General features: G+C 43.1%; 2 protein-coding genes across 2 annotated transcripts in view; both read left to right on the forward strand.

The window, feature by feature from the left end:
• LOC109908099 (beta-catenin-like protein 1) overlaps positions 1-7,871 on the forward strand; it is a 39,214-nt gene extending 31,343 nt beyond the window's left edge. The window contains exons 14-16 of the mRNA XM_020506560.2: positions 2,898-3,035; positions 3,219-3,291; positions 7,511-7,871. Of these exons, the coding sequence (XP_020362149.1) occupies positions 2,898-3,035; positions 3,219-3,291; positions 7,511-7,599 (300 nt within the window). The 3' untranslated portion in view covers positions 7,600-7,871. The remainder of the gene's footprint in view (positions 1-2,897; positions 3,036-3,218; positions 3,292-7,510) is intronic.
• Positions 7,872-10,614: 2,743 nt separating this feature from the next.
• The window catches only part of LOC109908694 (V-set and transmembrane domain-containing protein 2-like protein), a 34,540-nt gene continuing 23,421 nt past the window's right edge, over positions 10,615-21,733 (forward strand). The window contains exon 1 of the mRNA XM_020507347.2: positions 10,615-11,029. Coding sequence (XP_020362936.1) covers positions 10,912-11,029 — 118 coding nt within the window. The 5' untranslated portion in view covers positions 10,615-10,911. The remainder of the gene's footprint in view (positions 11,030-21,733) is intronic.

Here is a 21,733-nt window from a genome sequence, read left to right on the forward strand (position 1 = left end):
AGATTGAAATAGGATAGTGATGTTGCTGTTTGTCTTGTTGGCTGAGGAAAAGTAAATGTGATCAGTTGTTCTAACATATTTAAAGTGCACAAGAAGGACCACACATTGTTGCATCCTCGACTTGCATATTAATATGAATTAAAATAACCCAAATGTGGTTTCTGTCATTCTGAGCACCGTGGGTGAACGGCATAATTAGGTGACACACGCAATGCTTATAGATCCGGTAAATTTCTCTAATGTCCAATAAAATAAAACGCTGCCGGTCAAATTTCTGGCGAAACATTTTCCTAAAAGAAACCCTGCTGCAGCCACTGTCAGGTTAGTCAGGTCTCTACTGACTGCAGGCAGGGACCTAGGAGGAGGAGTAACTACCACTAACTCTAGTAGTCAGCCACACTATCCTAATGATCAGGCTATAGATGTAGACATGCACACCCTGCACATTCGGCTTGCAAACTACATTCATAACTGGGCGTTTCAATGCTGAAAGGATTTCAAAGGAGAAAGGATTTCAAAGGATCCAGAAATGCAACTTGCTTTCGCCTTCCCCCACCTTGCCTATAGCCTACCATACCTTTCTTCCAATGTAAGTGTACGTGGTTGGTTTTCAATGCATTGGCTATTTTTGCTCTTCTCTCTCCCTGCTTCCTGTCTTCCTCCCCTGACCTGCTCCTGCCTCATTAAGGGAATGGAGCTGTAGCTCAGACATCCATTACCTCAGCCTCTGTGTGCAGGAGGGCTCTGGCTGTGTGCTGAGGGATTGATGGGAGCTGGGTAGGGATCAGGCCTGGAAAGGTCCTATAGCTCTGACTCATCTCCCAGCCAACTGCTGGAGTCTTATTGAGCCTTGTGATTGCTTAAAGTGTGTTTGTGTGTGTGTGTGCGCGTGTGTGTAGACAGCTATGTTTGTGTGTGGGTGGTTGCCTGTATTTCTGGGACTCTATTACCTAGGTTAGATCAAATTAGAGGAAAATGCCATTTGATTTCTGAAAAGCCTAAACCGGGGTTCCCCAACTGGCGATGCAGGCCCGTGACTTTATTTGGCCCCCCAAGTTTTTATTTGATTTGTTGGACATAAAAGACCTGTAAAAACACCAGCAAATCAGCTCTGAGATTTTACTTTTGGAAATGTGTTCCAAAGTATTCCACTGCATAATATGTTATTGTATACAAATCTAAGCAAAAAATAATTGTTTTAGTCAAATATGATATCTGTTTGGGCTTCTTGCGGTCAATTTGCAGTCTACAAATTATTTGTAATTATGTTCCGGCCTCCTGACCATCCACTCCAGAAAGAAATCTAGTTGATGATCCCTGACCTACATGGTCATCTGTGCGATTATCAAAAGGGAAAATCAGCATCTCTCCTTCTTAGCATGTTTTTCTCCCTTTACCTCAGCTACTCTTACACAACACAAGTGAAAGGATTCAGTAAGCCCTACAGATGGCTACAGTAAGCTCAAAGGAGGTGCTGACAAGGAAGTCACATTAATTCAGTCTTTGCATCCCACCAGAGGAAAAGCATGGAGCCAACGTTCGTTCCATTTTGCTGTTGTCATATTAACACCTGTGCCGGAATAGGATGTGGAGAGGGAAAAGAATAAGAATCTGTCCTTATTACTTTCTCCTTGGCAGTCGGTTGTCAGACCTTTATGCCTTTTAATTGAGTCATCCAGGCTTCTTTTGAAAATGTTTTTCTTCACTCCAATAATTTACTGTGTAATGAGGACGGACTAACTGGTATGTTTGCTAGTCCCCTTGTCCCTAGGGTTTGCTATACATTAGCATATACAGCCATTTTTATCCACTGGATCTGATGCAGTAGCAAGCCTGCGTGAGAGGACCACCTTGGAACAAGCAGCCGTTTTGTTCGGAAAGCTGCACCAGCCTTCTCCCCAGAGGAAAAGTTTTCCTCCATTTTAATGGGTTTTTTTAAAGATAGGCCTGCCCATGATTTAAAAAACAATTGTTTTACATCTAAACAGGCTAGAGTTGCAAATTCTTGCAAGTTCCCAAAATAGTTATCTGAATTTATACTGTGAAACAGACTTAAGATATTTTAAGATTAACGTCATATATTTTTCTAGCTTGAATGTGTCTTGATCTGATTTATTTGAATTGATGAAGCCCTTAAATGTTGTAATGCTTTCAAATTCAAACCAACAGACAGACCAGCTTCAGTATTTGAATCTAAATGTCAAGCACACAGTATTACCCTTTGGCTCCTCATTTGAAGAGCAATTTGTTTTCATCACAAACCCCTTTAAAGGATCCTCTATTTGTTTGCGCATATATAGAGCGTCGATTTCATTTTCCTGTTAGATGCCCTTTGTTCGTCTACTAAAGCACACTTTTGCTGCTGTGTGCATGCCAGAAATATGACTCCCTCTCCAAGGGGTTCTAATGCCAGAATATCCCTTGAAAGGAGATTTAGTCCTGAGGGAGGAGGCCAATGTCCAGCAGTGTGATTATATCCATTAAAGAATGCCGACTGTCATGTTCCCCACCTGGGCTGGAAGCAGGGTAATGGCTAACATGCACATCAGAGTTCTGTTGAAGTTCTTCACTGTCAAGTCGTCATTGTTAGGAGTTAGGCACCACATACTAGAAGCCCCTTCTCAGTCTGTTTCAATGGCTCAGAATGATGATTAATGTGGCCGTCGTGCATTGACAGCCATACATTATTGGCATACGGACCGATTTGTTAAGATTGATAACTATGTAGGTGTGCATGCCAGCAGAGCAGACCCTCTAGCCACTTAACTCTTTAATCAATTGATTTGCGGGTTGACATGATCAATAAAGAAATTGAATGTGCAAAGGTTGAGAAACAACACTTGAATGAATGATTCCTTCCATTTTTATCCCTCCCTTTTTGTGTGTGTGTGTGACAGGACATGGTTAAACGTGGTGAGATTCTGGATGATGTGATGGAGGATGAGTTCTACCTACGGAGGCTGGATGCTGGACTGTTTGTCCTCCAGCTCCTCTGTTATATCATGGTGGAGATCAGCAACTCTGGGATATCCCAGGTAGGATGTCTGTATGCACAATGTATATGGAGATTCAGCTCCTGCTTCTGGTACCTTCTAGTTATCTTCTTAGCGAAACCTCTGAGTGAAATAGTGTAACTGTATGTCACAGTGTACAGTCTGCTACCGTTATCAGGGATTCGGTGAAAGTCATGACCCTGTCTTTCCTTTTTTTCCTCTCAGCTGCAGCAGAGGGTGCATCAGATCCTCAACCTGAGGGGAGGCTCTGTCAAGGTGGTGCGGCACATCATGAGAGGTGAGAGTCCACTCCCCACCCTGCTAGAGGCAGAGAGACTAGCACTGACATGGATTTACTCCGAAGCCATACAACACTAGTATATTTAACAGCCTCACTCTTTCCTTCTTCACCTAAAGGTCATAAATACATCTGTCCTCTCTGGTTTTAGTTGATATATTCATGTTATTGTATTTTCAGTTATTTATTGACTTGTATGTCATTGTCAACTAATACTGGGAAGCTGTGGACTGCATGGCTCTTTCAGCCCTGGTGACATGTAGTGGTGTAAATGGAGCCATCCGTCATGTGTCACAGCCTGGACAGGGTAGCGAATGTCATGTTGATCTGCAGCACGAGCCCCTCATCCCCGGTCTCCTGTCCCTCGAGACACTTTATATTCGTGCTCAGATGTGTGTGTGTGTGTGCGCCCACAGAGTGGGATGCTCACCCCTGACCTCTCCAATTAAAAGGCTGACTCCTGCATTGGAAATGGCAGTATGAAAAGGTTAAATAGATGCAGCGAGGATGTCAATGGCTCTTTAATTAATACTTATGTAATCACTTTTATTCCATTATACACTAGGCCAGCGTTTGCCAAACTCGGTCCTCAGGATCCCAAGAGGTGCACGTTTTGGTTTTTTCTAACACTGCACAGATGATTCAAATGTTCAAAGCTTTAGGATCAATTGATTGTTTGAATCTGCTGTGTAGTGCTTGGGGAAAAAACAAAACATGCACCCATTGGGGTCCCCGGGACCAAGTTTGGGAAACCCTAGGCATATTACATTCTGTCTGCTCCAGATGGTGCAGGATATACAGTGCCTTCGGATAGTATTCAGATCCCTTGACTTTTCCACGTTTTGTTAGGTTACAGCCTTATTCTAAAATTTAATCAATTGTTTTTTTCCCTCATAAATCTACACACAATACCCCATAATGACAAAGCAAAAACAGTATATATATTTTTTGGTGCTAATGTATTCCAAAAATAAGTGAAATATCACATTTACAATATTACATTTAGTCCGGGCTCTGGCTTGGCCACTCAAGGACATTGAGACTCCTGCGTTGTCTTGGCTGTGTGTTTCGGGTCGTTGTCCTGTTGGAAGGTGAAGCTTCGCCCCAGTCTGAGGTCCTGAGCACTCTGGAGCAGGTTTTCATCAAAGTTCTCTCTACTTTACTCCGTTCATCTTTGCCTCGATCCTGACTAGTCTCCCAGTCCCTGCCGCTGAAAACATCCCCACAGCATGATGCTGCCACCACCATGCTTCACTGTAGGGATGGTGCCAAGTTTCCTCCAGACGTGATGCTTGGCATTCAGGCCAAATAGTTAAATCTTGGTTTCATCAGACCAGATAATCTTGTTTCTCATGGTCTGAGAGTCTTTAGGGGCCTTTTGGTAAACTCCAAGTGGCTGTCGTGCCTTTTACTGAGGAGAGGCTTCCATCGGGCCACTCTACCATAAATGCCTGATTAGTGGAGTGCTGCAGAGAAGGTTGTCCTTCTGGAATGTTCTCCACAGATGAACTCCACAGAGGAACTCTAGAGCTCTGTCAGTGACCATCGGGTTCTTGGTCACATCCCTGACCAAGGCCCTTCTCCCCCGATTGCTCAATTTGGCCGGGCGGCCAGCTCTAGGAAGGGTCTTGGTGGTTCCAAACTTCTTCCATTTAAGAATGATGGAGGCCACTGTGTTTTTGAGGACCTTCAATGCTGCAGACATTTTTTGGTAACCTTCCCCAAATTTGTGTCTCAACACAATTCTGTCTCGGAGCTCTAAAGACAATTCCTTCAACCCCATGGCTTGGTTTTTGCTGTGACATGCACTGTCAACTAAGGGACCTTTTATATAGGCAGGTGTGTACCTTTTCAAATCATGTCCAACCAGTTGAATTTGCCATAGGTGGACTCCAATTTGTGGAAACATCTCAAGGATGATCAATGGAAACAGGATGCACCTGTTGTTGAGTCTCAAAAGCAAAGGGTCTGAATACTTAAGGTATTCCTGTTTGCTTTCTCATTGTGGAGTGTATTGTGTAGATTTCTGAAGATAAAAAAAATGTAATACATTTTTGATTAAGGCTGTAACGTAAATTTGAGGGGGGAAAAGTCTATGAATACTTTCCGAAGGCACTGTATGTCCAGGCCTCTATTGTCCAGCAGCCCCAGTGTCCATGCCGGGTCAAATGACCTTATTGTCTGACTCGCTCCCACCGGATGGGGCTTTTTGGCCCTCAGCTCAGTCTGGGAGGTTCTGTGAAAGCAAGGTATCAATGAAACTGTGTTGGGGAATTAAGAATGTAGCTTTCTCAAATTACCCAGCACCAGCTGTGGCCTAATAGACTAACTCAGATCGACAGCAAGCTCAGTGAAAGGGCCCAACCTGTGAAGTCTGTGTGGTGGACGGTGCCATCCAGAATCATAATGATCCCATGGTCATGTTGTGTGTGACTGTCATGTCCTCTGTCTTCCAGACTACTAACTACAGATTTAAACGTGTTGTTCTTGGTGGAAATGTAGCATTGCAGTTCTTCAGTGTCTTGACAAGCACTGCAGCAGTCTGCACTCCCTGTTATCTTCAGTTTGTAACCTCATCAGTGACACATCAGAGGTGACAGTTGAAAGTGTCTGGAGTCAGATGAAATTGTCAGGAGTCATTCATTTTCAAAGGTTTCTCCATTCTGCAAGATATCCTTGGATGATTAACCTACTTGTCAACAGTGAGACTTGCACGAAAATTAAGTTTGACATTTGTGACCGAGCAGGAAGCCCTAGTTGGTGACCCGGCAAATTTTGGCAGCGTTTGTCACGCCATATTCCCCTCAGCCTGGTTGCCGCGGTGACAGGAGCAGTGCCTCAGAATGCCAGCCAGTGGTTCTGGATAGTGAGTCTGTCTGTCTTGAAGCTAATTCCAGGGGATGTTGGGATTGTGTGGGTGACTTAAGGAACCCTGCTAGCTCACACACACACACATTTGGGCTGAATGAGCAAGGTACGATGTAGACTGTTGGACTTCAAGAAACAATTTGGAATCCTTTTTTTTGTTACTGCTTGATACCACTGTGTCTAGTGTTGAATTTCTGCTCATGGTCGTGGCTGTGGACAGTGAAATTCATGAGGAGATTAGTCTTCTCTGTGCAGGCTTTTTGTGATTCACCCTAGAATTTTATTGGAGGCATGTTTTTCCTCTTGCCCCAGGCCATTGTCAGAAAAACGAATGTATTATTTATTTTCTGGCATTTTAAAATAACGTTTTTGGGGGGCAATCCTCTCTCAAGGTCCCAGGGCTTAACTGGTAATCCTGCAAGTGGGAGCTACCTACTCTTGGCCTCTGCAAACTCTCCTTCACATTACTCACAAATAGACTGCAGCTTTGAGGCTACGCCTGTGTGACAGGATTTCCACAGTGAGTTTGCCTCAGTCAGAGAAGTATCTAGTATAGTGTGAGTTGGCAGGGAACATAGGCTGAAGTTATGTACCCCTCAGACACAAGGTGTAAGTCGGGGGATATAGGCTGAAGTTATGTACCCCTGAGAGACGAGGTGTAAGTTGGGGGATAAATGCTGAAGTTATGTACCCCTGAGAGACTAGGTGTAAGTTGGGGGATAAAGGCTGAAGTTATGTACCCCTGAGAGACGAGGTGTAAGTTGCAGGATAAAGGCTGAAGTTATGTACCCCTGAGAGACGAGGTGTAAGTTGCAGGATAAAGGCTGAAGTTATGTACCCCTGAGAGACGAGGTGTAAGTCAGGGGATATAGGCTGAAGTTATGTATCCCTGAGACATGAGGTGTAAGTCAGGGGATGTAGCAATAAACATTCAGTATACTGCACTGATAACACTGGATTGACAGGCTAGAACATCGGGTTGGAGATAGTTTCATTTTTTTTTTTAAACAAGGTATACCACCAATTATTTTTCTAGGTTTCTAGACTGCAGCCTTTTCCAAATCTCTCCTTTTTGTAGTCTGGTCTTGGTACAAAACCCTGGGTTATTTTACTCACGTATGGAGAACTGGGTGTGTGCTCTGTGTTCACACACGAATGCTGGGGTTGGATGTGAGAGATAGGAAAAGAGTGGGAGTTGTGTCATTGTAATTCAGGGACATCCTCCTAGGGTTGAGTTCCCTTGATGTGTGTGGATTACAGGATCCATGCCCATGGAGAGGTTTGATTAAAAGAAGACTGCATGAAGAGCTCATAGTCAGCCAAACTCAACTTGGGGGGGTGTCTTTTTCAGAGTATGCTGAAAACATTGGTGATGGGAAGAGTGAGGAGTTCAAAGAGAGCGAGCAGAAGAGGATCATGGACCTGCTGGAGAACTTCTAACCCTAACCAACCACTGGGGGGAGTGACCTGACCAGCGGTCAGACCTTCGACATGGATGGGGGGTCTCCACACACTCAGACAGAAGATACTAGGGTCCAGCAAGTGCAGAGAAGGTGTATTGATTGCTCTCTCTGGGCTGGAACATGTAATGGACCATAGTGACTCAATATATTAACAAAGATACGCAGTCTTGAGCTGCAACTATTTCAGACGCACATGTTTGGTGTTTTGAGTTGTGTGTTTTATAATAAACATTTGGTAATAAAATCCTATCTGGATAAGATGTTTTTTTGTGTGAAAACAAAACCCTCATTTACACCTCATTTCAGTTATTATTTTGAGAAAAATACTTATAAGGTAGAAAGATTTCTGTTACATAGTTTTTTGTGCAGATGAATTACATGGCATTCCAACTTTTGTTACTGTTGGCAGGGTTGTATTTGCAGTAAGCGAGGTTGAGGAAAGACCAGTGTAGGCCAGGGGCATGATGACATACAACCTGAAAGGATGCCTAGCCATCCACTCTCAGGCCTTTTGCCATCAACTGGTAAGACTAGAATGGTATTATTATTTCAAGTATACACATGTAATGTTTTTAAACAATGCATTTTCTGTATCTCCACTTCAAGGGAGAATGATGTCTGAATATATGCCTCTTCTACACAGAAGGACTGCCGCAGTTGGATTGTGAAGTCACAGGGGGGACATATCCTGCACATAGAGTGGTAATGTGGTCTGATGCCTGGTCTGATGCCTGGGATTCCCATGATGGCATAAATGCCCCGGTATCATACTGCACCATGGATTTTCATATTATTTCCCAGTGAATCCCAGTGGAATAGGCCGGGTTGGCTTTGTTCGCACATCTTATTAAAAGAAAACAAAAGTAAAATTTTTGCTTTAAAATAGAAATGATATGTGCTTGGAAAACATTCCTATATGTGGGCTCTGGTTTGATCATGTGCAAATGTGTGAAAATCCTTGTCAACCCACACTACCTTGTCTGCACTGTCCTTGGGAGAGTAACGAGGGATTTCATGCAATTCTGCCGTTATTGAAGGAAGCAGAATAGCACACACAGCTACATTGGGCACAGACCATTCTCTATCCTCTCTCAAATTCAAGGCCTGCAGAGCCTTTTCATACAAAACATGTCCCTCCTGGCTAATGTGATGCAGACAATTATTATGCTTATTCTTCATTAGTACAGCTTTCTGTCCCATGTCTTTGTTTACTCTTCAGTGCTTATGCCCCATGCTCCCCTAATGCCACTTTCCTCAGCATAGATGTTTACATAAAAAATTCAGTTTTAGAAATGGAATGCTTCATATTGCTCACAGTTGTTCAGTCTAATGCTCTGCTGGTGCAGTAGGTCATGGATTTCCAAGATATCCCAACACTTTTCACACTCAATTACTGCCATCTCCCTGGTAACTAGAATCTTAAAGTAGTTTTAATAAATCCTGTTTGTGTGTGTGATGCGTTAGAGGCCATATGTGATCGGGGGTGTCTTATGAGGGAGTGCATTTTTATTGATGCTCTCTTTGCCACAGCATCGAACTTAACATGCAAATGAGAGCGAGCCACCGGCCCAGGCTCATGCAGAGACTCAAGGACATCACCATAGTGATGCTTGTCAAGAGCATGTGGGAGCAATCTTGCCATGCCAATCACTCATGTCTCGGGTTGCTGTGGCGGCGTCACGACGGGGAGGAGACATAGGAGGCCATTCTCCAACAGCGTAACAGCTGCTCTGCAACCTACGCTCTAATATTGCTTATAACTAGAGAATGGTCATTTGCATATTGTATTCTAAGGAACACACCCTATGTATCTCTTATCAGTGATTATGACGCCTCCGTGTTAACAGTTGCTATACAGCATTTTCACAGCTGAGGAGGTAGAATAATTGTGTTTTACAAGTGATTGAATAGAACTGTGCTGTGATTTTTGTCCCTGCTTCCTTAGTGTACATGGTGGGAAGACAAACTGTATCTTGAATGTTATTTAATATATTGGGTTCTGGTGGAAGATTCGATGTAAGACCCTTAAATCATTACACTTTTCATGGTAAAGGAGCTATCTCATGGAATGGACACTGAATTACCATTATTAACCACATGATCTTTATTTACAGATTCTTGTTCTAGACCGTTTGCCTTGAATGGCTATTAAAACAAAATAAATAACACTATCTCTAAACATGATAAGACAAAGTTAATGAGAAGAAATACATGTTCAATGTTCCTGGCTGCAACAGAATATTTACATAGTGTGTTACTTATTATATTTCTATGGAGAAGATAATTTAAGCAATTCCATTCCCAATGGTGCTATGCTATCCCATAGTCTGTTCACTATGTGCTGTGTGCAGCTGCATTCGGTGTGCAGAGCTCATCCTGTTCATTTGGTGCTGTCCATGGTGCTGAAATGGCATTGATGCCTTTGTGTGCTTTTACGACCAAACCGGAGACAATAGCCTATTGGCTTGACGATCAGGAAAATATTTCCTCCCAAAACTATAAATTGCCCTCAGTATAACTCTTTCTCAATTTCCATATTAACTGTCATGCGGAGCTGCCTACATTAACATTGACATTAACATTGCTTGAGTTTTGCGGCGCATGGAATGTTTGATGATAGCAAAGCAGTGATAGGATGTTTCTGTCACTCGCTTTAGGGGGATCATATGAGCGCAATACCACACAGCATGCAGTCAGACCTCCAAAACCTAAATACACCAGTCATAACATTATTTATTTTTTGAATCGGATTAAAACTTGCCTTCGAATTGAGATTAGCAACATGTCGCTGATGAAGGCAAAGACATTAATTAATCGTCCACCTGTTGATATCCAACAGGCTTAATTGACCAAGTACTTTTGTTGCGTCAATTGTCATAATTTGTTTTTTCGCTTTGCATCGTGTGTCTTTATGCTTATGCAGTTCAGACGGATAGTTTGTCAATGACGGATGGTTCTACAGCTCTAAGAATTACAGTCTTGTAAAAGTTTATTTAATAAATCACTCGCTCAGATCATTCCGTCTAATTGATATTCCCCATTGCAAGCCAAGGCACTCCCCTTTTTGTGTGAAGGAAAATCTCCCTCAGTCGCATCCAAAGCCGATCAAGCTGAAGAGACATATCAGCGACTTGAACTAGCGGGCGGCTGCACCATCACACCGCTTCTAATCAGCGACCTGTGCTTTAGTCTCAAACCGTTACAACACGTTAACTGGATTTTATTTTGTAAACTTACTACACCTAATGTGAGAGAGTGGCAAAGAATACTGGAATCTCAGACAAAAGAGATGGGTGCCTTTGGGGTGATATTAGGGACTTTACATTACATGGGACTCTACATCCAACTTACTGCCTCCACAAGGCAAGGTGGACACGCAGAGTTAGTGAACCACATCTCCGGGAACGGTATGTTTCTGCGCTCTAATGTTTCATTTGGTTCAATTGTAATGATATGAGTGAGCAAAATTCAGAAAGGAAACCGTAAACACTAGGAAGATGCTGCTGGTATAGAGGGAGTGAGTGTGTTCAGAGTGGAGGCAAGTGATGCAAAGGTGTTTTTCTTTATAAGGGAACACCTGAGGTAGGAGGATGAGCTATGTATTTTGTACATTAATATCAGTTAAGCGCCTTGGGTTAATTCATGTTCTATATATGCACAGTTATTGAACTACATTTTGTTATGGTCAAATCTACAATCTATTATTTTCTGTCAAATAATAGTTCATATTTAGTACACTGACAATGCTCATGGCAGTACAAGAGTGGAAGCAGAAATACACGGTATCTACAAAAGTATGTGGACACGCTCAATTAGTGGATTCGGCTATTTCAGCCACACCCATTGCTGACGTGCATAAAATCGAGCACACAGCCATGCAATCTCCACAGACGAACAGCCGCACCCAAACCTAAGGTCACCATGCGAAATGCCAAGTGTCGGCTGGAGTGGTGTAAAGCTTGCCGCCTTTGGACTCTGGCGCAGTGGAAACACTTTCTCTGGAGTGATGAATCACGCTTTGCCATCTGGCAGTCTGACAGAATCTGGGTTTGGCGGATGCCAGGAGAACGCTACCTGCCTGAATGCATAGTGCCAATTTTAGTTTGGTGAAGGAGGCCCCTTTGTTCGTTCCCCCGCAACAATGCAAATAAGTCAGAAGACTTACTTAGCTGGAGGGCCAAAATATCTGTGCTGGAGACTCATACTCTGATGTTGCACCAACACTGTATCTGGCTTCCTCTTGTCTATTTTACAATTGCATCATTCAGCTAAATGTGTATTGTCTGGCTTTATCATCTTGTGTTTGGGATCCCAACTGCTTGGCTGTCAGCTCAGCAGATGTGTGGGCAGACGTTTGGCATGGGTAGAAAAATGGACTGTCGAGAAGAAAAGATTGCGTGTGGGGCTAAGTGCCTCCATGCCCTTGAGCAAGATACTGATGATCCCCTATAACAAAGTGAATATCAGAGGCTTACTTCTGCCAAATCTTCTTCTACCATCACCATTGTGCCCACTGGTATTACTAGCAGATACTAGTATGATAACATGCATGGTATCATTTCTCTGATTGGATTGTGCGATCAGTGACAGAAGTGAGATCCCTCTGACTCATTAACTTTTAATCCAAGGAAAAGCAGAGGGAGGAAAACTGCCTGATGTTATTCCACCATGGAATATGTTGCCCTGGTAAAACATCATTGGGTAAACCAGTTTAAAAACGGGAAGCATCTTGGTGTCCAAAAATGAATGTGTAGAAAAAAAGTTGAGCCCCTCATCAGGGTGTGAGCAGCTCATTACCTGCCCCTCCAGGGTGTGTGGGTCAACCTGTGGGCCAGTGGGCTGGACCCAGACAAACCAGGCTGACAAACACCTCTACAGGTGCATGACTCTCCCACTGCCGCTTACTTAAATGTGACAGGGACTTAGCATAAAGCAGGGGTGGGGCACACTAGACCTGGAGGACTCCAAGGTGGGTTAAGTATTATAGTGCCCCTGCTGTTGACAGAGAGTCGGTTAGCATTTCCCGAAGCTGAAAATCACATAGTGAAAGTAAAAATATTTGTAATTCACTACAGATTTTCTGAATTATGCAGTCCGCATCAACAACTGTTTTGGTTGTTACTTTTCAATTAAATCCTCATTTAGGCCAGGAATATCCAGAGGGGGTTTTATCTAGTCAATCAATGACATTAATCAATGAAGTGCTAAAGAGGAAAGAAAACAACCACGTAGATACTGAGAGCCAACAGTGTATACAGATCATGAATATACAGTGGGGCAAAAAAGTATTTAGTCAGCCACCAATTGTGCAAGTTCTCCAACTTAAAAAGATGAGAGAGGCCTGTAATTTTCATCATAGGTACACTTCAACTATGACAGACAAAATGAGGGGAAAAAATCCAGAAATTAATTTATTTGCAAATTATGGTGGAAAATAAGTATTTGGTCAATAACAAAAGTTTCTCAATACTTTGTTATATACCCTTTGTTGGCAATGACAGAGGTCAAACGTTTTCTGTAAGTCTTCACAAGGTTTTCACACACTGTTGCTGGTATTTTGGCCCATTCCTCCATGCAGATCTCCTCTAGAGCAGTGATGTTTTGGGGCTGTTGCTGGGCAACACGGACTTTCAACCCCCTCCAAAGATTTTCTATGGGGTTGAGATCTGGAGACTGGCTAGGCCACTCCAGGACCTTGAAATGCTTCTTACGAAGCCACTCCTTCGTTGCACAGGCGGTGTGTTTGGGATCATTGTCATTCTGAAAGACCCAGCCACATTTCATCTTCAATGCCCTTGCTGATGGAAGGAGGTTTTCACTCAAAATCTCACGATACATGGCCCCATTCATTCTTTCCTTTACACGGATCAGTCGTCCTGGTCCCTTTGCAGGAAAACAGCCCCAAAACATGATGTTTTCACCCCCATGCTTCACAGTAGGTATGGTGTTCTTTGGATGCAACTCAGCATTCTTTGTCCTCCAAACACGAAGAGCTTAGTTTTTACCAAAAAGTTCTATTTTGGTTTCATCTGACCATATGACATTCTCCCAATCTTCTTCTGGATCATCCAAATGCTCTCTAGCAAACTTCAGACGGGCCTGGACATGTACTGGTTTAAGCAGGGTGACACGTCTGGCACTGCAGGATTTGAGTCCCTGGCGGCGTAGTGTGTTACTGATGGTAGGCTTTGTTACTTTGGTCCCAGCTCTCTGCAGGTCATTCACTAGGTCCCCCCGTGTGGTTCTGGGATTTTTGCTCACCGTTCTTGTGATCATTTTGACCCCACGGGGTGAGATCTTGCGTGGAGCCCCAGATCGAGGGAGATTATCAGTGGTCTTGAATGTCTTCCATTTCCTAATAATTGCTCCCACAGTTGATTTCTTCAAACCAAGCTGCTTACCTATTGCAGATTCAGTCTTCCCAGCCTGGTGCAGGTCTACAATTTTGTTTCTGGTGTCCTTTGACAGCTCTTTGGTCTTGGCCATAGTGGAGTTTGGAGTATGACTGTTTGAGGTTGTGGACAGGTGTCTTTTATACAGATAACAAGTTCAAACAGGTGCCATTAATACAGGTAACAAGTGGAGGGCAGAGGAGCATCTTAAAGAAGAAGTTACAGGTCTGTGAGAGCCAGAAATCTTGCTTGTTTGTAGGTGACCAAATACTTATTTTCCACCATAATTTGAAAATAAATAAATTAAAAATCGTACAATGTGATTTTCTGGATTTTTTTTCCTTCTCATTTGTCTGTCATAGTTGAAGTGTACCCATTTGTCTGTCATAGTTGAAGTGTACCTATGATGAAAATTACAGGCCTCTCTCATCTTTTTAAGTGGGAGAACATGCACAATTGGTGGCTGACTAAATACTTTTTTTGCCCCACTGTAACAGTAACATTATTTCAAACCAATAGGCCATTGAATAAATGGAATTTCCTCTTCAACAATAGTTAGGGCTGCTATAAAACAAACAAACAGCCACCAAACGTCTATGTCCTCTCTTTGCTCGAGCCCTCAACTAACTTCTGCTTTAGCCTCAGCAGTTTGTGTTGACTATTCATTAGCCAGGCTCACGCTGAGAAGGATAGGCTGACAGGCTGGTCTCTGACCTGCTCTCAGCGGTGGGGCCCTGGCTGGGCTGGGCTGGTATCAACACTTCTCCTCTCCCTGCCAGGCCCAGCCAGGAGGAATCCTCCTGGGACAGATGTCCCTCTGCTGGGAAGGGGACTGAGGCCACAGCCTGACCAGGTTACCCTGAGACCAGGCTGTATAAGCTGCTCCAAATGACACACTTCCTATTCACTCTGTTATTTGAGTGGGAGGATATATATTAGACGCTTAGATGTAAAGTAATTACACAACAAAAAAACAACTGTTGTGTGTATTTTGAGGGCCTTATATGAAGCGAACCATTGAACTATTTTTGGTTCTATATAGCCTACCACCATTTATCCTACAGTAGCAGTGGGTTGATAATAATGTCCAGCAGCATAAAGAGCACAAAGTACTTGAATGAGCAGGGCCCCTATTACAGTCTTCCTGATACAACCATTTCTCTCTTTTGCTCTCTTTCTCCTTTTCACTTTCCTCTCTCTCCAGATTGCCCACTTCAAACACAGCCCAGTACAAACTGTAGGGTCAGCAAACAGTCATTCAATGTGTTTTCTCTACTCAGTTCTGATGGTTATTGTGGAGTGTAAGCGCCTCAAAGTGAACAGATATTTTCTTCGTCATTTCCCTTTCATGTCCTATGTCTCTGGTCAAACATATTCCAAGAGCACCTTGGAGAAGAAACTATTTCCCTTTCATGTCCTATGTCTCTGGTCAAACATATTCCCAGAGCACCTTGGAGAAGAAACTATTTCCCTTTCATGTCCTATGTCTCTGGTCAAACATATTCCCAGAGCACCTTGGAGAAGAAACTATTTCCCTTTCATGTCCTTATGTCTCTTGCCAAACATATCCCCAGAGCACCTTGGAGAAGAAACTATTTCCCTTTCATGTCCTATGTCTTTGGTCAAACATATCCCCAGAGCACTTTGGAGAAGAAACTATTTGCCTTTCAATTGGCGATACGGAGTCAGAGTCTCTCTTATGTCCCTTTCATGCCAGTGTCTCTGGGAGTCACCGATTTTCTGGCTCTCCCTGAACCATATTTCCTCCAATCTTGATATTAAGATGAGTGGATGGAGGGAAATTTCTGGGCTCTGGTTGGAAGAGTGAGCAATCTTGTCTCACATTAAACACATGACTGCTGTGGTGGCCATTGCAGACCTCCTGGGGAGGGCTTGGCTGGGCTCATCTGTTGGCCGTCAGCATGAGGAGTGGAGTCGTGTTGATTTGCTTTAGTGGAGTCCAGCTGATATTTGCTTCTCCAAATAGCTTGCTTACCCCTATGGGTGTCCCAAAACAAACCGACGAAGACAGCAGCTTGAGTTAATTTCTGAAGTATAATACCTCTTTGTTTATAAGGACAAGCCACACGTAAAAAAAAATATATATATATATATATATATATATATATACACACACACAGTTGAAGTCGGAAGTTTACATACATTAGGTTGGAGTCATTAACTTGTTTTTCAACCACTCCACAAATTTCTTCTTAACAAACTATACTTTTGGCAAGTTGGTTAGGACATCTACTTTGTGCATGACACAAGTCATTTTTCCAACAATTGTTTACAGACAGGTTATTTCACTTATAATTCACTGTATCACAATTCCAGTGGGTCAGAAGTTTGCATACACTAAATTGACTGTGCCTTTAAGTAGTTTGGAAAATTCCAGAAAATGTCATGGCTTTAGAAGCTTCTGATAGGCTAATTGACATCATTTGAGTCAATTGGAGATGTACCTGTGGATGGATTTCAAGGCCTACCTTCAAACTCAGTGCCTCTTTGCTTGACATCATGGGAAAATCAAAACAAATCAGCCAAGACCTCAGAAGAAAATGGTATACCTCCACAAGTCTGCTTCATCCTTGGGAACAATTTACAAATGCCTGAAGGTACCGTGTTAATCTGTACAAACAATAGTACGCGAGTATAAACACCATGGGACCATGCAGCCGTCATACCGCTCTGGAAGGAGACACGTTCTGTCTCCTAGAGATTAATGTACTTTGGTGCGAAAGGTGCAAATCAATCCCAGAACAACAGCAAAGGACCTTGTGAAGATGCTGGAGGAAACAGGTACAAAAGTGTCTATATCCACAGGTAAACAAGTACTTTTATCGACATAACCTGAAAGGCTGCTCAGCAAGGAAGAAGCCACTGCTCTAAAACTGCCATAAAAAATTGCACATGGGGACAAAATCTTACATTTGGGAGAAATGTCCTCTGGTCTGATGAAACAAAAATAGAACTGTTTGGCCATAATGACCATCCTTATGTTTGGAGGAAAAGGGGGAGGCTTGCAAGCCGAAGAACACCATTCCAACCGTGAAGCACGGGGGTGGCAGCATCATGTTGTGGGGGTGCTTTGCTGCAGGAGTGACTGGTGCACTTCACAAAAGAGATGGCATCATGAGGATGGAAAATTATGTGGATATATTGAAGCAACATCTCAAGACATCGGTCAGGAAGTTAAAGCTTGGTCGCAAATGGGTCTTCCAAATGGACAATGACCCCAAGCATACTTTCAAAGTTGTGACAAAATGGCTTAAGGACAACAAAGTCAAGGTATTGGAGTGGCCATCACAAAGCCCTGACCTCAATCCTATAGAGAATTTGTGGGCGAGCAAGGAGGCCAACAAACCTGACTCAGTTACACCAGCTCTGTCAGGAGGAATGGGCCAAAATTCACCCAACTTATTGTGGGAAGCTTGTGGAAGGCTGCCCGAAACGTTTGACCCAAGTTCAACATTATTACTATTTTAACATTTTACCCCCTTTTTCTCCCCAAATTCGTGGTATCCAATTGTAAGTAGTTACTATCTTGTCTCATCGCTACAACTCCCGTACGGGCTCGGGAGAGACAAAGGTCCTCCAAAACACAACCCAAACAAGCCACAACAAGAAACACCGTGCAACCTTGGTTAGCGTGCACTGCGCCCGGCCCGCCACAGGAGTCGCTGGTGCGCGATGAGACAAGGATATCCCTACCGGTCAAACCCTCCCTAACCCGGACGACACTAGGCCAATTGTGCATTGCCCCACGGACCTCCCGGTTGCGGCCGGCTGCGACAGAGCCTGGGTGCAAACCCAGAGTCTCTGGTGGCACAGCTTGCACTGTGCCATCATTCTGGGAGTGGACTGACTAACCCAGAGGGGGAGATGGGAATACACAGGAGACTCACTCTGTTTCTCTGTGTATTTACAATGTGTCTCATGGTGTTATGATATTTTCATAGTTTTAATGATATACAAGGCTGCATTTTACACAACAAGAGCAGATAAAGATGTAGAAACGTTGGAATAACTGTGAGCAGTATAGTAGGACAGGCTATTTGACGATCAAGCATTAATACAGGGAATTGATATCTGCACGCATGTCGCATGTTATTCACAGCATCAATACCAACCAGTAGTGTTATTTCTGCTGTCTGCCAGCGATGCAGAGCTCCTGTCTTTCATAATCAGTGTGTCTGTCTTTCACCAGTCCCTCTAATTGCTGTCAGAAACCTTTGAGGGGCTACTTGGTATTTCAAAAGGCTGCTGGGCTGGATGGCTTGCACCTATCAGTAATGTAGAATAGTAAATTACATTTTTTTGGTGGTTTTGTATTGCTTGACTGCACACACCTCCTGGAGCTCAGAGCTAATGCCAGCATCTCCCTTCGGGTGCTGTCTCTACCCAGTTACTTTGTTATTAGATGGGTGCTTTATCCAAGGACAGACCGTTCAAAAATGATATGTTCATTACACCAAATAGGGCTTTTGCTACATGTAATTAGATTGCCATCTGGCTATCATATCATACACAATTATACAATACCATAACATTAAGGCATATTTTATGCTTGTGGGGTATTTGTCATTCTAAACCAGGAAAACAGATGAGCATCTATCATCTGAAACAAATCAACATTTCCCTATGCATCTCAAATCTGTCAGATCCATAAACCCCCGTCTGACTAGCTGTGGGGTCTTGGGGAGGTGCTCAGAGGTTTTATAGGGTTTTTAAAGTAGACTCCATAGACATCTCTGTGTCTGCCATAACCAGCAGAGGCACCTGCTCCCCCTCAGCAAGACAAGCTGTGACAGGTGCAAAGCTGTCCTGTGTCAGTGGTGAAGTTCACGCTCGTCTTGAACTGTCAGACTGGAAAACAACCTGGCAGCTCCTCAAATGAATAAGATGGAGAGGGGGGGGGGGGAGTGAGTGTGAGATGTTGGTGTGATATTAAAAGATAATGACCATAGGGTTACTCGGTGCAGTGACACACAAGTTTAGATTCATGTAGGCATTTTGGAGTGTAGTGCACTGCTGTGATGAACAGTTAATAGCTAGCTCAGTTGTTAGACGTGATTGAACTTGTCATCACTTTAGCTGGCCAGGCTTTTTCATCAATGGAGGACAATGTTTAGAAGGGAAATACATTTAGCTACAAGATATTATACATCCTGCTGCAGATAAATTATTATCAGGACGTCATATTCACCCTCTCAGGATGTCTGGGGACTTTTCTGCAGACGGTTGATGTGTTTCAGCCAATCAAATGTGACACTTTTCATGGCTGTTATTCTTTTTAATATGGCACGTCAAACTCATCGCTGCGCACTCTCTACAGCCACACTGTCAAAGGCGCCACTGGTGTGGCATCGAGAGAGACTCTTGAAAAGCCGGATGCTGTTCTGTGCTTTTCAAGGACAGAGAGAAAGTCTCTGTCTCAGAGTTCGCAGAAGTGTTTTATTTTAAATGGATGGAAAGAAAAAGTAGGACGGGTGTCTTTTATTTATCTGGCGTTCTGTTCTTGTGAAGGATATTGGCTGGTATTCTGCAGTCATTAAATAGGATAGCTCATCAAGGATGGAGCTCATGGTATGCTAGGACTGAGTATAAGAATAACAGTCCAGGTACAATCCAGGTATTAATTGTACTTTTAAGTCATGGTTGTAATCATGTTGAAAATGTGCAATAAAAGTACACATTTAACAAAATCTCTCCCTATCTTGTTTTTACCTTTCGGAAACAGCAAATCACTGTTTGCTATTGTATTCGATAACCTGGAATGTTCCAACAAGACTTTCCTGTCTATATAGGACTTCTGACTCGGTATCTGCAGTGCGCCTGCTTGCTCCTGTCTGGTTCCATTCATTTCAGATGAGCTCTAAACATAAGCAGTGAGCTACATCATTCATCAAAGTCACCACAAATGGATGGAGAAGAAAAAGAGAGCTGTTTTGTTGAATCCCCTTGACTACATGTTATCGAAGAAGGCCGTTTATTTCTTATTTTTGGTGTCAGGCCGCCCAATGAGAATCCCTTTGGGAACGGAGGAGAAGCAGATTTAGGTGGAGGTGAATTTCAGCATCACTGTCGGGTACACATTCAGCTCCTCTCCTCTCCTCCTCTCCTGGCCCTGGCTGGCTCTCTGAACTGTCAGCTCCCCTCTCTGTCTCAGCTGCTGGAGAGAGAGACTCCTGGGTGCATTAGGAGGGCGAGGAGATTAGATACCAAACGCTGATATCTCTCGTAGCGCTGCATCACACCATTTGTATCTGGCCCCAGAGACCTGGCTTGGCTGGCTGCTGGCTCGCTAGCTGGCTGGGGAGATTTAAAGAGCATGCTCATTTTGGTTTTCATTTTCCCTTTCAGTTTTCAAAAGATGTCAGTGGATTTCACAACTTTAACTAGCTGTGTAGGCTGTTGTGTGTGGATGTATTGCTATATATGCTTTTTGAATCCATGTTTACTGAGTCCTGATAGGGCTTCTGGATGCCTTTACTAGGCACTACTGTTGTGATTATTGATTGTCCTATCTCTGAGGTGAGGTATTTGCCTCTGAATTCATTGATTGTTGTGGGGAGGCTATTTAATTGCTCTCCTCCGTGACGGCCGAAACACAGTTGGAACTGTACGATGGGGGAAACACGACTTGCATATGTCAATGGACTAAAAAGCCCCCAGAGCCCGACATGTCTCAAAGCATACTGCTTATTGTTATGCAGGCAGCACAGCATGGGGCTCAGTGTGTGTCTGTCATGTGATGAAAAAAATTATACCAGCTATATTCATCCCACTCATTTGTGTTTAGCCAAGTTGAACATGCTTTGTATTTTTCTGTCCTTTTTAGCTCAGACATTCCATGAAACGGTGACAAAGTATTTAACATATTCTCCCATTGGATAATTTTAGCAGTGTTGGTTTTTAATCCATTTAGGTATGATGGTATTTTAACCAATTTCTCCCAAGTGCTGTAATAAGAAAAGGACTTCGTATGCACAACAATAACCAATGAACACCTCACAGTAAATTACTGAAGTGAATAGTCTCGTGGAATTATCATGTGATCATTCTGAATATCACTATTTTGACTGTTAGAAATGTTGTAAGTAGCTATTTTTACTATCAATGACTGGATTATAAAGCATTGGCATTTTTACTAGATCATTTTAACCATCCCAGGCCATTAATCACTGTTTTATAACCATTTAGATGTTGCTTGTGCTTGTTATAGTAACTGGTTGTGACCCAAATCCATGCTTTAAAAAAGGTCTATAAAATCTCTCATTGTGGTGTAATATAGGCCTACACTACCGGTCCAAATGTTTAGAACACCTACTCATTCAAAAGGTTTTTATTTTTACTATTTTCAGTGAAGACATCAAAACTATGAAATAACACATATGGAATCATGTAGTAACCAAAAAAGTGTTAAACAAATCTAAATATATTTTATATTTGAGATTCTTCAAAGTAGCCACCCTTTGCCTTGAAGACAGCTTTGCACACTCTTGGTACTCTCTCAATCAGCTTCACCTGGAATGCTTTTCCAACTGTCTTGATGGAGTTCCCACATATGCTGAACACTTGCTGGCTGCTTTTCCTTCACTCTGCGGTCCGACTCATCCCAAACCATCTCAATTTGGTTGAGGTCGGGGGATTGTGGAGGCCAGGTCATCTGATGCAGATCTCCATCACTCTCTTTCTTGGTAAAATAGCCCTTAT

This window comes from Oncorhynchus kisutch, linkage group LG17, assembly GCF_002021735.2.
Source record: "Oncorhynchus kisutch isolate 150728-3 linkage group LG17, Okis_V2, whole genome shotgun sequence".
Lineage (NCBI taxonomy): Eukaryota > Metazoa > Chordata > Actinopteri > Salmoniformes > Salmonidae > Oncorhynchus > Oncorhynchus kisutch.